Source organism: Schistocerca nitens, chromosome 2, assembly GCF_023898315.1.
Source record: "Schistocerca nitens isolate TAMUIC-IGC-003100 chromosome 2, iqSchNite1.1, whole genome shotgun sequence".
NCBI classification, from domain to species: domain Eukaryota; kingdom Metazoa; phylum Arthropoda; class Insecta; order Orthoptera; family Acrididae; genus Schistocerca; species Schistocerca nitens.
In genome coordinates this window covers 73,358,450-73,373,214 of record NC_064615.1, presented here as the reverse complement: position 1 = coordinate 73,373,214, position 14,765 = coordinate 73,358,450, and the positions used below count along the sequence as shown (strand labels likewise).

General features: G+C 43.5%; 1 protein-coding gene across 1 annotated transcript in view; it reads right to left on the bottom strand.

Annotated features, from left to right (window-relative positions):
• LOC126235733 (Golgi apparatus protein 1) overlaps positions 1 to 14,765 on the bottom strand; it is a 160,259-nt gene that overhangs the window by 13,700 nt on the left and 131,794 nt on the right. The window contains exon 14 of the mRNA XM_049944511.1: positions 13,114 to 13,342. Within this exon, the coding sequence (XP_049800468.1) occupies positions 13,114 to 13,342 (229 nt within the window). The remainder of the gene's footprint in view (positions 1 to 13,113; positions 13,343 to 14,765) is intronic.

Sequence of the window (14,765 nt, the reverse complement as noted above, 5' to 3'; positions counted from 1 at the left end):
ATTAAAGGGAATAAACTAAGAGGTCATCAGTCCCACTTAGCTGGATTAGGTAAGTCAACAAAATTACATAATTACATAAGAAAGAAAGGTCTAGTGTGTGAAACCCATGGAAAGAAAACCTCAAGATGTACCGAATGTCAATAAAGCTGAGAGAAAGAACAAGGAAGAAGAAAAGGGGAGCAATGAAAGAATGAAGATAAGGTGTCCTGTTCAGGGAGGAGCCAAAAGCCCCCAAAGACAGAAAGTGTGAATGGGGACATACCACTCCCCCCACCCCCCACCACCACCACTTACCAGAAGCACCCCATCCAACAATACCCAGAAATGATTAGTGACATGGACGGGCAACAGAACCACAGGAAAATGCCAAGTCAAACAGAACATGTGAGGAGGAGGAAAAAGAGCAAACACATGGGTAGGGTGAGGACTGGGGAAGACCACCAAGCTCAGACAGATGTTGCCCATTTGGGGCGGAGGGAGGAACAGGGCATCCTGCCAAACCCTCAATGGGCTGACAAAGCTGAGGCACCTACTCTTAGAGAGGTTGGTGAAAACCCCCTTCATGAATAACCCACAAAGCCAGGTCAGCCGCTGAGGCATCGTCTGCTAACAGGGTAGTGAGTCAGGAAAATCCATTGTAGCACAGAGAGATTAGGGAAGTCCAGCTAAATGTGGACTGCTACCAAACAGGCACCACAGTGAGAGTGTGATGGATCCTTGTGATGGAGGAGATGGCCACGAGTCAGCCAAGTGTGGCCTATGTGGAGCTGGCAAAGAATGATGGAATCCTTGCGATATGCCCGCATGGAGGATCTCCACAAATTCATGGTCTCCTTAATTGCCTGGGTTTTGTTCATCGAAGTCAGAGTATGCTACTCCGTGTTCCAAATCCTCAGAACTTGACACCATAATACCGATCCAAGGTCCACCGCCAGAATACTGATCTCAAGAGGTGGTTTTCCAGTAGCCAATTTGGCCAGCCTGCCAGCAAGTTCATTCTCCGGGATCCCAATGTCCAGACAGGGACCACGGAGTGTTCACATTGCTTGACGGCAAAAAGGGAATCCTGGGCCTAATGGATGGTGAGAGTAACACTGGTCAAGAGCTTGCAAACTGCTCAAGCAGTTGCTACAGATGAGGAAGGACCACCGATGCATGAACAGATATCCTCAAGAGTACGACAGATGGCTACCAACTCCACAGTGAGAACACTGCAGCCATCTGGCAAGGAGCAGAGTTCATTACATCCCACGTGGATGTAAGCAAAGCCAGCATGACTGGAAACCATTAAGCCATCAGTATAGACTACTCCGAATCCTGAAACATGCCGAGAATGGAGAAGAATTGACAGTGGAGGGCCTCAGGTGGATTTGGATATTTCAGACCTTGTCGGAGTTCAAGACAGAGCTGTGGACGGGGATGCAACACGGAGGTGCACATGAGTGGAGCTGCAAATGAGGCAGTAGAGGAGAGAGCTGGAGTTCTGAAAAAAGGGACAGGATGTGGATGGTGACCACAAGTGAAGACCTGGGCTCCCATTGTGGGAGGTGGATCTCTGTATCTGGAAACAGGAAATAGTAGTTTTGTGTGCTCCAGGGTGCAACAGATGTCTAACGCATAACCAATCAACTATTGTTGGTGCAGAACACACAACAGTGGTACCCCTGCTTCCGCTAGTAGGTTGATCGTGGGGATTGTCTGAAATGCGCCAGTTGCCAGCCGTATCCCACAATGGTATATTGTGTCCAGCATCTGTAATGTTGGAGGTGCCATCGACCGGTAAGCAAGACACCCATAATCTAGAACAGACTGGACCAATGCTTTGTAGAGCCATACCACAGTAGAGCAGTCCATGCCCCAGCTGGTACTGCTGAAGCATCGAAGAGCACTGAATTGTGACCAACATGTCTGCTTTAGTTGACGGAGATGGGGCAGCCATCTCAATCAGGCATCAAAGACCAGTCACAAGGAACAATGAGAATCCACCACACTGAGGTGATCAAGGTACAGATCCAGATGGGGAAGCACTGTATGGTGATGGCAGAAATTCATAACACATGTTTTGGCAGGTGAAAATGGGAAGCCATGAGCAGAGCCCAAGATTGCACTCTATGTATTGCTCCCTGCAGTCTGTGTCCAGAGGAACCAGGCATGGCCTGCACCTCAATAGGTATGCGAAGGGGAGGCTGGCAAAGCTTATAGGTGACAGTGTAGTGGGTGGTGGTGGGATCACTCATGGAAAAATTCCTGTAGTAGTTGGTGTTACAGCTGTACCTTGTTTTAGATTGAAGTCAGCTGATAGATATACCTGCTAAAAGGAAGTCCCTCTAACTAAGGGCTTCCAAGTAAAGAAGGAATTAGCACATTTCATCAAAATATAAGAAGCATTAGAGATAAAGTTAGTGAACTGCTTATAGATGTTGACTCTGAAATTATTGGTATGTTGGAGCACCACTTAAATAATTTGACAATTCAGAGGCTTCCTTTACCAGGATACAGATTAGCTGGCTGGTTTTCAAGGAGTTCCTTGCGGGGTCGGGAAGTATTCCATTTGAGTCCATAGACATATCACGGCACTGCACTGAACAGATATTTGAATGATGTGCGAGGAAGTTGAATTTAGTGAAACTAAACTTCTAATTGTTGTTGTTTACAGCCTGGAAATAAAATAAAATCAGAAAACTGAAACTAATCACAAAATTTTGCCTTCCATAATTATGTGAATTTATTTTAATTAACTTGATAGTTCCCAGCCACAGAAATCCATTTTGTTTTCATCTGAGGTGAGAGTTGTAAACAAAGAGGAAACATCAAAAACACTAAATGTAAACAAAGGAGACTACCCTCCTCCCCACTACAACTTTGACAGCTCTGTGCTTTCACGAATCTGGCATCTTGGATGCAACAGAAAATTTTTTTCCGGGTAACATCTGGCTGCTTGTTGCTCTTGCTGATACAACTAACAGCAGAACTTCAAGCAGCCACAAAGAGGGAGAAGGTACTGCCCATATGTGACAGAACTGCACATGTGCATGAGCCCGCTGTCAATTGCTCAAACAAACCTAATGTAAACTGTTGTGATGTCAAGCTCATCGGAAGCAGTTTCTTGTTATGAAGTTTTGCGTAGCCTTCATTCTAACGCATTTACCACATTTTGCTGTTGGCAGATTCTTGTGTGGGCACTGTGTTTGAGTGAGAACAGTGTGAGCCAGAACAGTTCACACACTCAGGTGGTGGGGTGCAAATGACTCTCCGGATGGAGAGGGTGGCCACAGTTGCTGCAAATAGGATTCGTGTCACATTGTGAAGGCACGTGACCATAACAGAGGCATCAGAAATGGTGGGGTATAAGGCTTCATGTTGCAACAGTAAACCATAGCCCTGTCTTTTTCCGGAAGAGTACCTCCTCAAAAGCCAGAATCAAAGTGCCGGTGTCAATAAGATTGCCCTTAGGACACCTCTGGACTCTGATGAAATGAACACCATGCCATGCTAGATTAGTCCCGGTTCCTGTCAGATTGAAGGAAGAGGTCCCTATGGAAGATAACACCCTGACTCGTACTTAAGGACCGGTGAGGAGTGAAGTTCACTGGGATGTCTCCTAAGTGTTTGCCAGCACAAAGAGAAGTTGATTGACTGGGAGAAAATGTTTTAATGGTTGGTTGGTTGGTTGGTTTGGGGAAGGAGACCAGACTGCGTGGTCATCGGTCTCATCGGATTAGGGAAGGATGGGGAAGGAAGTCGGCCGTGCCCTTTCAGAGGAACCATCCCGGCATTTGCCTGGACTGATTTAGGGAAATCACGGAAAACCTAAATCAGGATGGCCGGACGCGGGATTGAACCGTCGTCCTCCCGAATAATGTTTTAATCATTAGGGAAACAGATCACATCTAACCGAGTGAGTCTACTTCACCAAATTTTCTATGTGTTCGACTAAAAAAGAACAGTTTGGTAGTGGTGAAAGTTTCCCCATCTGTCCTGAAACAAACCAAGTAAGAGGGAAAGGATTTCATCCCAAGCCGGCTGGCCTGGCCTGCCTCCCAGGGGGTGACCTGAGAGGGGAGGGCTGAGGCAGCAAGAATGAGAGCAGACAGAACTTTTCGTTTTTGATGAGACAGTTGCAGAAGAGTGGTCAGAAGTAGGAAGCTTAGCATGCTTCACGTGCAAAGCTTCCGCCCTGGTGTCACCCACTCCGATCAGGGGCTCGCCCCATCCAGCTGCAGCAAGGGCCTCCTGACACAGCAGTCATTGCTGGGAGTTCTAATGCCCCGAAAAAGATGAGCGACCACTACTAGGCTTACACAAGGTAATGGCAGCTCAGGTACCAGAAGTGCAATCCCTGTGTTGTCAGTGGGCTTGGCAAGATGGATAGAAAGCAACAGCCCCACCACATGGACTGGCTACCATGCTGGTGACTTGGCAAGGGAGGGCGGACGGGGAGGGGGGAGGGGGGGGGAGAGCAACGGCGGGGAAGGAAAGGAAGAAGGATGGGAGGGGGAGAGCAACCTGCACCAGAGACGCTAGGGAGGGAGTTCTTCTTCACACGGTGTGTACTATGGAAACCATTTAAAAATGGAGGTACAACCCAAGAGGACCAGAAAAAGCAGAGAAAAAAGGGAGAGGGGGGGAAGGGGGACAGGAGTGGAAAGAGCTCTAAGATGGGAAGGAGCGGATATGAGGAAGGGCTAAGATTGGAAGGAGCGGATATGAGGAAGGGCATGCAGCCTGGGAGAGAAGAAAGGCTGCAATAGCTCAGCCCCCCCCCCCCCACACACACACACACAAAAGTGCTGCAGGTTCATGTGGAGGGGGGGGATTCAGATGGTGAATGCAGCCTGAGAGAGAAGAAAGGCTGCAATAGCTCACCCCCCCCCCCCCCCCCCCCCCCGCCAAACACACACACACACACACACACACACACACACACACACACACACAAAAGTGCTGTAGGTTCATGTGGAGGGGGGGATTCAGATGGTACTGGGGTAAGATGGTGAAGAGCTGATGATGAATGTAGTTTGCGTCCTTGATATACAGGGTGTTACAAAAAGGTACGGCCAAACTTTCAGGAAACATTCCTCACACACAAATAAAGAAAAGATGTTATGTGGACATGTGTCCGGAAACGCTTAATTTCCATGTTAGAGCTCATTTTAGTTTCGTCAGTATGTTGTATCACGTTGGAATGAAGCCTCATCCGTAAAGAGAACATTTGCACTGAAATGAGGATTGACACATTGTTGGATGAACCATTCGCAGAAGTGTACCCGTGGAGGCCAATCAGCTGCTGATAGTGCCTGCAAACACTGTACATGGTACGGAAACAACTGGTTCTCCTGTAGCACTCTCCATACAGTGACGTGGTCAACGTTACCTTGTACAGCAGCAGCTTCTCTGACACTGACACTGACATTTTAGGGTTATCGTCAACTGCATGAAGAATTGCCTTCGTCCATTGCAGGTGTCCTTGTCGTTCTAGGACTTCCCCAGTTGCGAGTCATAGGCTGGAATGTTCCGTGCTCCCTAAGATGCCGATCAATTGCTTCGAACGTCTTCCTGTCGGGACACCTTTGTTCTGGAAATCTGTCTTGATACAAACATACTGCGCCACGGCTATTGTCCCGTACTAATCCATACATCAAATGGGCATCTGCCAACTCCGCATTTGTAAACATTGCACTGACTGCAAAACCACATTCGTGATGAACACTAACCTGTTGATTTTACGTACTGATGTGCTTGATGCTAGTACTGTAGAGCAATGAGTCGCATGTCAACACAAGCACCAAAGTCACCATTACCTTCCTTCAATTGGGCCAACTGGCGGTGAATCGAGGAAGTACAGTACACACTGACAAAACTAAAATGAGCTCTAACATGGAAATTAAGCGTTTCCGGGCACATGTCCACATAACATCTTTTGTTTATTTGTGTGTGAGGAATGTTTCCTGAAAGTTTGGCCGTACTTTTTTGTAACGCCCTGTAGTTAGGCTGCCGGCAATGGGTTGAAAGTGTTTTCAATATGAGGCAAGATTACTTCCCTGTAAGCATAACCCATGTAAAGTCTGTTGCAGTTAGACAATAAAGTCACATGAAAGGCTTAAAACCTGCAAGTAACCAGAAACAAACAGTTGTGACACAGTAAAGGTAGAATCAACCCAGAAATCAGGACACATCAGTTAAACACTTGAAGAATATGTTAAATTTGCAGGATGGCAAGGGCTATAAATGAGTCTTCATGCACATAATTACAAATTCTTACTGAAGCACAGAGAAGAGATAACTGTTAGTTGGGGGGGGGGGGGGGAGAGGGAGGAGGAACACACCACCGCCTTACTCTGATCTGTCAGAAACCTCTATAAACAGGTAGAACTATAATGAGCGAATCTGTTCACAGAAAATCTGAACATGATTGAGCTACAGAGAGAACAAACTCTTATTTACTTGTTAAGTGGAACAATTGAGATGCAATATTTTATAAACTCAAAAAAGTGTTGGTTTTGATATGGTTTACTTTGAAATGTGTTAGAATCCAAAATTCTTAATGAAACATTCACTGACAAGAACAAAGAGCAATTGGATTATTGTAAATTTTTATATTTATGGTATCTATAGTTCAGAAATGAAATATCAATCTTTGCAGGTAGTTCAATGCAATTCTCAAAAATTCTTGAGAAAATAGACTAAGTTTTCTGAGCACCTTTAATGCTATAAATCCAAGTCAACTTTTTGACAGCCCACGTGGCTCTGTGATAGCATGCTTGTGTGTCACACGGATTTCCATTCAACACAAACTTTTAAACAATGGCACATGTTCTATGAGCATTTCAATGATGGGTAAAATACATAAAGATGAAAACAATTTAATCTGTAATTTTTCTTAATTTTAACTAGATCAGTAACTAAGAATTCATATTTGCATCAGTGAGTAGTAGGGAATTAGAAATAAAAAGAGAAACATATTTAAGAACAAATAAAATATCATGAAAAGTCAAACAATGGAAAATCCAAGATGGAATGTAACAATATCGTGAAAAGGAAAGTTGCCACTCACCATATAACAGAGATGCTGAGTCGCAGATAGGCACAACAATAAGACTGTCACAAATACTAGCTTTTGGCCAGTAAGGCCTTCATCACCTGTCCTTTTTTCCCCCTAAGGTAAGTCTTTCTGCTCCTGGGATTGGGATGGCTCCTTACCCTCTCCCTTAAAACCCACATCCTTTCGTCTTTCCCTCTCCTTCCCTCTTTCCTGACAACCTTGGGTTGTAAAAGCTTGAAATCTGTGTGTGTGTGTTTTTATTGTCTCTATCAATGTACCAACACTTTCGTTTGGTAAGTTACAGCATCTTTGTTTTTAGTTATAAATATCTGATTGCCTTGTGGTCTCCTTGTGTGACTTGCAAAATTCTAAAAATAGCCAAACTAATAAGTAATGATGAGGATGTTACATTATTCACTAGAATATTAGTGGTGTTAACCATTTCAACAAAAGTTATAAAGTTCACCACCTGCAAATAGCTCTTTTGGAATATAAAAACATCAAAGACCTTTTGTCTAAAAGAACATTGTATTTCATATGACAATGTTAAAAATAAATTGTTAAAACCTAAAAATTTGAACAAGTCGACAGTTCTGTAGAAGAAATAAGTAATGTAGCACTTCACATGTACTTGTTCATTTTGCTACAAATTGTGGAATAAGAAATTATTTTAAGATATTACTTACATAAACAATAAACAATGTTAAGTCCAGGATAGAATAACAACAAAATCAAACAGATAGATTGCTACTCACAACATAGAAGAAGCATTGAATCACAGACAGACACTATGAAAAGATTGCTAAACTTTCTGCTTTTGGACAAAGCAGAAAACATGCACACAAGTGCGAGCATGCGCCCACACACACACACACACACACACACACACACATACACATACACACACAGCTACTGCCTATGGCAACTCGGGCCCAGCTGTGGGCTGCGCTTGCATCAGACAAGAACAGCAATCCCGAGTGGGTGGCGGGGGCAAGGAGATGGCATGGGGCAAGGATGGGGAGAGAGAACACGGCAGGAATTGTGTTGCTGTGGGAGTGAGCAGGGACATGGTGGGGACAGGACAGGGCTGTTTGGGGGAAGTGGACAGGAGAGACAGAGAGATGTAGGTGAGTTGGGGGAAGGAGTCAAAGAGACATAGATAAGTAGGTCAATGGGTGGAATAGAAGACATGTGTAGTGTTGAGGTGGGGTTGGAACAGGGAAGGGGTTAGAGGACAGGGACTAGCAATGGCGGAGGCCAGGAAGGTTATGAGAACGAATGGTGTGTTGTAGGAAGAGTTACCACCTGCAAAGTTCACAAAAGCTGTGGGAAGAGTCCAGGTAGTACAGGCTGAGAAGCAGTCATTGAAGTGAAGCACATCGTATTGGGCAGCATGTTCAGTATCTGGGGGGTGCAGCCATCTCTTAGCCACAGTTTGGCAGATGCTATTCGTGTGGACAGACAACTTGTTGAATATCATGCCCACGTAGAAAGCAGCACAGTGACTGCAGCTTAGTTTGTATGTCACTTGGTTGCTTTCAAGGCTAGCCCTGCCTCTGATGTGATAGAAGATGCCTGTGATCAGACTGGAATAGGTTGTATTGGGAGGACTGCATCTAGATCTACTGTAGGGATAGGAGCCATGAGCCAAGGGGTTGGGAGCACAGGTGGAGTAGGAATGGACAGGGATATTGTGTTGGTTCGATGATCATTCAGATACCACTGTGGGAAGGGTGGGGAGAATAGTGGGTAGGATATTCCTCATATCAGGGCATGATGAGAGAGAATTTAAACCCTGGCAAAGAATGTGATTCAGCTGCTCCAGTCCTGGATAGTACTGAGTCATGAGGGGGCTGCTCCTTTGGGACTGGACAGTTGGCATATGGGAAGCAGTAGGTGACTGGAGCGAGGAGGCTTGGGAGATCAATTTCAGGTTAAGGTTGGGAGGGTAATTTCAGTCTGTAAAGGCCTCAATGGCATATTTGGAGAGAGACTGCTTGTCACTATACATGTGATGGCCACAGGTGGCTAGGATCAACAGAAGGGACTTCTCCACATGAAATGAGTGGCAGCTGTCAAAGTGGAGGTACTGTTGGTGGATGGTACGTTTGGGGAGGGTGGGGGTACTGATGTAGCCATCCTTAAGGTGGACGTCAGTATTGAGAAAGACAGCTTGTTGGGTTCAAGAGGACAAGGTGAAGCAAATGGGGGATAAGGTGTTGACATTCTGTAGGAATGTGGACAGGGTGTCCTCACCTTCAGTCCAGATCATAAGGATGTTATTAATGAATCTGAACCAGGTGAGGGGTTTGGGATTCTGGTTGGTGGGAAGGATACCTCTAGTTGGTCAATAAATAGGTTGATTTAGGATGGAGCCATGCAGGTGCTCATTGCTGTAGTGATGCTTTCAAAAAAGGTGAGTAATTGTGGGTGAGGATTTAGTTGGTGGTGGTGAGTGGATAAGGATATAGTTAGTCATGCTGACCAGAAAGTAAAGTACGATTTGGAGTCAGTGGTCACTGGGAAAAATACTGGCAATGTTAGTGCAAAGTGAGATGGTATCAACAATGACAACCATGGTGCTGGGTGGTAAAGGATCAGGAACTGTGGAGAGTTGGTCAAGAAAACGATTGCTGTCTTATATAGGAGCACATGTGACAGATAATACACTGATGGTGTTGGTGCATGAGAGCAAAGAGATTCTTTCAGTTGTAGCACAGTAACTGGCCACAATAAGGTGCTCTGCTTAGTTTGGTTTTAGGAAGCATGCAGAAGATAGGACTACAATGAATGGTGTGGCTGAGGGAAAGGGGTGGGGGACTGATGACCTCAGAAGTAAAAGTCCCATAGTGCTCAGAGCCATTTTTGAAAGGGGTGGGGGAGGATACATACAGGGTGTCCCAAAATAATGTATACACTCTTTGAAACAGAATATCTCTTTAATTAAAGGAGACAGAAATACAATTTTTATAGGTAATAATGTAGAAGGTGGTGAAAAACATAACAATGCTTTCTTTTGTTTCAGGATTGTCAGCAAACATGGCATTATCATTTGAACAACAGAAATGGGTGCTAAAGTGTTAGTGGAAAACAGAGAATGTGAGTGCGGTACGTCGACGTTTGAGAGTTGAATTTGGAACACCACCACTGACAAGAGTAACAATTACCAGAATCAGAGATAAGTGTGAAATCGAAGGAATGGTGCACAATTTGAAGACGGGACTTAGCAGACGAAAAAGTACATACAATCAGAGTGTTGATGCAGTAATCCAGGCATACACACAATCCTTGAAGAAATCTTATGAGGAAATGCTCTTGTGAGACTGGGATCGGCAGAAGCAGTGTCCTGGTCTTAGCACTATGTTTGCAAATGAAGATTATTACTTTAAACAATATGGGGCACTACCTCACTTTCACCTGGATGTGAGGGCATTTCTCAGTTGTACATTCCCTGCCATATGGATAGGACGAAGAGGGAGTGTGGAGTATCCCACTCGATCTCCAGATTGAACTTCTCTAGACTTCTTTCTGTGGGGTACTCTCAAGAACACAGTTTACGCTGCGAGACCAGATACACTGGATGATCTTAGAGAGGAAATTGAGCAAGCCTGTGATGCTACTCCATTGGAAACAATTAAGTTGGCACATCGCTCAGTCATAAGTCATTATCGACGGTGTATTGCGATGGACAGACACCAGTTTGAACATCCACCTTAAGTCAGACCGTCAGGCACCTAACACCACTAAAATTGTATTTCTAACCCCTTTCATTAAAGAAATGTTTAGTTTCAAAGAGTGTATACATTATTTTGGGACACCCTGGTGTATATATATAGTAGGACAGACCTAAGGATTTGAAGAGGAACTGGAGCTCCTGTCAGAGGTTCTGGAATGGGGTCACAGTGACAGGGTTCGTAGATGGACAGCTGACAGAGATCCTCCACACACAATCCTTGTTGTTCATAGCCACAATGTGGAGTCTTTGCTTGCAGGAAGGATTATAAAGTCCAGTTTTTAGGTAGTGGAGTGTGGTTCTTTATTGCAGGTGTAAGGTTGGTTTCTATGTCGAGCGATTTGGGGAGTGATGGTGAAGCCAGGTTCAAGGTTATGAAATTTAGGAAATTCTGGAAAGTTAACAAGGTGTGATTTGGGGCCAGTTTGAGTGGATCACAGTGGGTGGATAGGTGAACTGGGTCAGGTAGGGTTCAATATTGGTTTTGGGTTGAGTCTAATTGGTAGGGTTGGTGGAGAAAAAGTATTTCACTTGTAGGAACCAGGAAAAGAAGAGTAGGCTTTAACAAGTTCAGCCTGATTGAATTTGGGAGTGGGGCGAAAGGAAAGGCCTTTGGAAAGGACAGATACTTCAATGAGACTGAGGTTTTTAGATCAAAGGTTCATGACTACGTTTCACGTCTGTTTAGGTTCTAGTTTCTGTATGATGGTGTCAGGGAGATTTGGAGAGTGAGGTAAATGTAGGTCTAAGAGACAGGGTTTGTCGGCTATGGTGAGATGAGGAGGAAGTCTGATGGAGGCTCTTGTAGATGTGGTGGACAGTGGAAGTTCAAGGCATGAACATGAGTAGGATGTGACCAAGTTGAAGAGCTTTTGGGGTGGCATTGTGCATGCTGCTCTAGTTCCTAGAGGGAATGAGTTCCAACCTGGTAGATGGGATGCATGAATTTAGATTGCAGAGAAGGAGAATTTTATGGATGGAGAGCTGGTTTCGCAAGGATGTTTGGGCCCGATTTATTCGGTTTTACGGGACTAGGTTGGTGAGGGCTCTGACTGATGGAATTTGGACAGATAGAGGTCACTTTGGAAGGGGCTGCAACACTACACATGTCTTCTATTTCACCAGTGGACTTACTAGTCTTTCACCCTTCTCTACAGCTTTCCTCAGACCTACTCCCTCTCCCTAGCAGAGCCTTTGGACTTTGTACCTAGCAGCCTTATCCTGTCCTCAGCACACCTCTGCTTGCTCCCACAAATCACAAAATCTTCTCCTCACGTCTACCATACCAGTCTTCCCCCTACCCACTCCACCCCTCCTCCCTAGCCCCACCAACCATCCCGAATTGCCGCTCTTATCAGTTGCAGGCACAGCCCGTAGTCAGCACAAGTGGCCATAAATAGTATCCATGTGTGTGAGAGTCATGTTTGAGCAATTGTTTGTGCATTTTCTGCTTCTGAAGGACTTTTTTTCTGAAAACTACAAATTTAGCAGCCTTTTCACTGTGTCTTCTGCTACTCAACACCTTTTCTACATTTATGAAGAGTGTATATTTGAGAGCCATTCTGTAAAGTTAAGGAACCTAAATATTATAGCAGCTTGGATTTACAAAATTCCCTGGAAAAAAAAACACAAACTTTTATGGTTAAATCTCAAAAGCAAAAGAGATAGTCATAACTTCTGACTAAAGCATTAAACTAACATTTGAAAATAACAATGCACTCAAATTCTTTATATATTTAAAAAAAACTCTGGCTGCAAATAAAATTTCTCTGAAGCCCCTAGAGTAAATATACAGTCAACAACCTGTACTACTACAGTTGAAGTCATGAACGATGATGGTTGAGTTTAGGCTTGTTCTGCGAACCTATGTCATGCATTCTCCAACAAGCAATGAGCTTTCAGTAGTGTTCTAAGCGCTCTGGTCTGAATGCCATAGCTAATGTGGGCTTTCAACATGATCATAGCAAATTGTTTAGTCCATTTGTTGAGAGTTGTCACTGCTGATGGTGCTCGTAAGTGATACATTCTGCATAAGAAAGGGTGAGACATAATTTGCAGGATATATATGCTTTCTGCAAGCAAGTGCATACAGCAACTGTCACTTGGAATCGTCAACAATGAAATCCTGGTCCACGCCTCAACATGCGTGAACTGCCGTCATTTGTGGATCAGACTATAATAGTTCAACTAATTACATGTTTGAAGATGTTTGTAAATTTTCCTTAGATTTAGGGTGTGCTAACCACTCTGGATTACTCTTTGAGCTGCAAAAATAAGCAGGCAAACAAGGGAAGATTTCATCACATATTTACATTTTATGATTAATATTAACACTTACGTCTTCCATTGCCCTGTGGTATATCACTGCAGAACTTCGACACATCTACTCCACATGCTTTGTGAAGAAGTGGATCTACATGGATGTCAGCTTTTGCTTCCTCAATAAGACCTGCTACTTCTATCTGGCATTCTCTATTAGAAATGCGATGTTTGTTGAATGCATTCTTGAGGCACTCTTCTACTGCTCCCCCATCAGCATTTTCATCTGGAGGGCACATGTCTTCAATCTGAATTACAGACAACAGTTCAGTCATGAAGTGCAAATTCTGGTGTAGTAATTTTGACACATGTATCATTACCTTTAATTGAATAAACAACTTACAAAAGCAAGAAACAGAAGTCTTAGGAAATAAGATAAAAATGTACAGGTACGAGAACAAAAAATTTCTATGCTGATACCCACTGGGAAAAAAAGAAGGAAGAAGAAGATGGAAGTCCCAAAAATATTACAAAGATAGAGAGATCAATTTCAACATCCCCCTCCTCTATCAATTCAATTCAATAGTCCCAATAAAGTTTTCCAAAGCATGACAGATGTTTACTGTTAGATATAAGCACAGATTAGTATGAAACTTTGAATACAAATTAGTAGAAGAAAAACAAATCCAATATCCCCCAATTTTATTATGTCCATACGAAACAGTAAGATCTGAACTGCACATTCACAACTGATATTGTCAAAATATAAGCTATTTGTTGTCCAGGCATGCCGATATCTAGCTGGCTTTCATTGTAGAGTTAGCATATAAAACCACATCTGATCACATGTTTTAGTCAGTGTTCCCATTTCACTAAAGGTATATCTTCAAAAAGAGTCTGCAGTCACAGAATCACTACTGCAGTTCTAGATAATGCAACATATTTAGCTTCTGTAGAAGACTGGAGAATACTTGAGTATCTCATTGTAGTCCAACAGACAGTATTTCCAACAAGCTGGAGTCTATATCCCATTGTAGATTCATTCTCTTATCATCACCAGACCAAGGGATGACTGGATTTCTATTTCTATTACCCCCTTACCTCTCTTGCATGGAATGATATCCCATACATGAGAGGTAAAGGTGTACAAGTCCAATTTCTGCAGTTTTAACTTGTGCCCAGATTTGCAGTATCCATACATTGCTTCTTTGTGGAAGGACAAAGCCTTTCTCCAGTCTACGGCCAATGTAGGCAGTTTTAAAAACGAGCATGTTCATTTAACACTGGCTAAATCGGCTGTGGGTGGGAGTGGGACTGTTGCTCTTCTTCTGCAAATGAAGCAATGTATGGGTATTACAAATACAGCCTTGGTTGAAACTGTAGGAACTGGACCAACTTCCATTCATCTTTGTTATGGAACTGCTCTTTATCTTTCCAGTACATTTTGGAGGTAAATGCACTCATTAAGGAACCATCTCAGTATAATAATTATCGCGGAGAATTTGGTTTCCTACAGTTTGCTAACTTAGTTTGAAATTTCGTTTTCAATTAATATATGCAGGTTTATTTTTATAATTTCTCAGCTGATCAGAATATCATCAGTTATTAAAGCTATCAACTTCAGATTGTCAAAAACCAGTTTCCTTCATAAAATTATCAAATGTGTAGTTCCATGCTCCCTCTGTCTGATTAATCCTCGTAAGGTTTCATTAAGTTTATATAAAGTCCCAT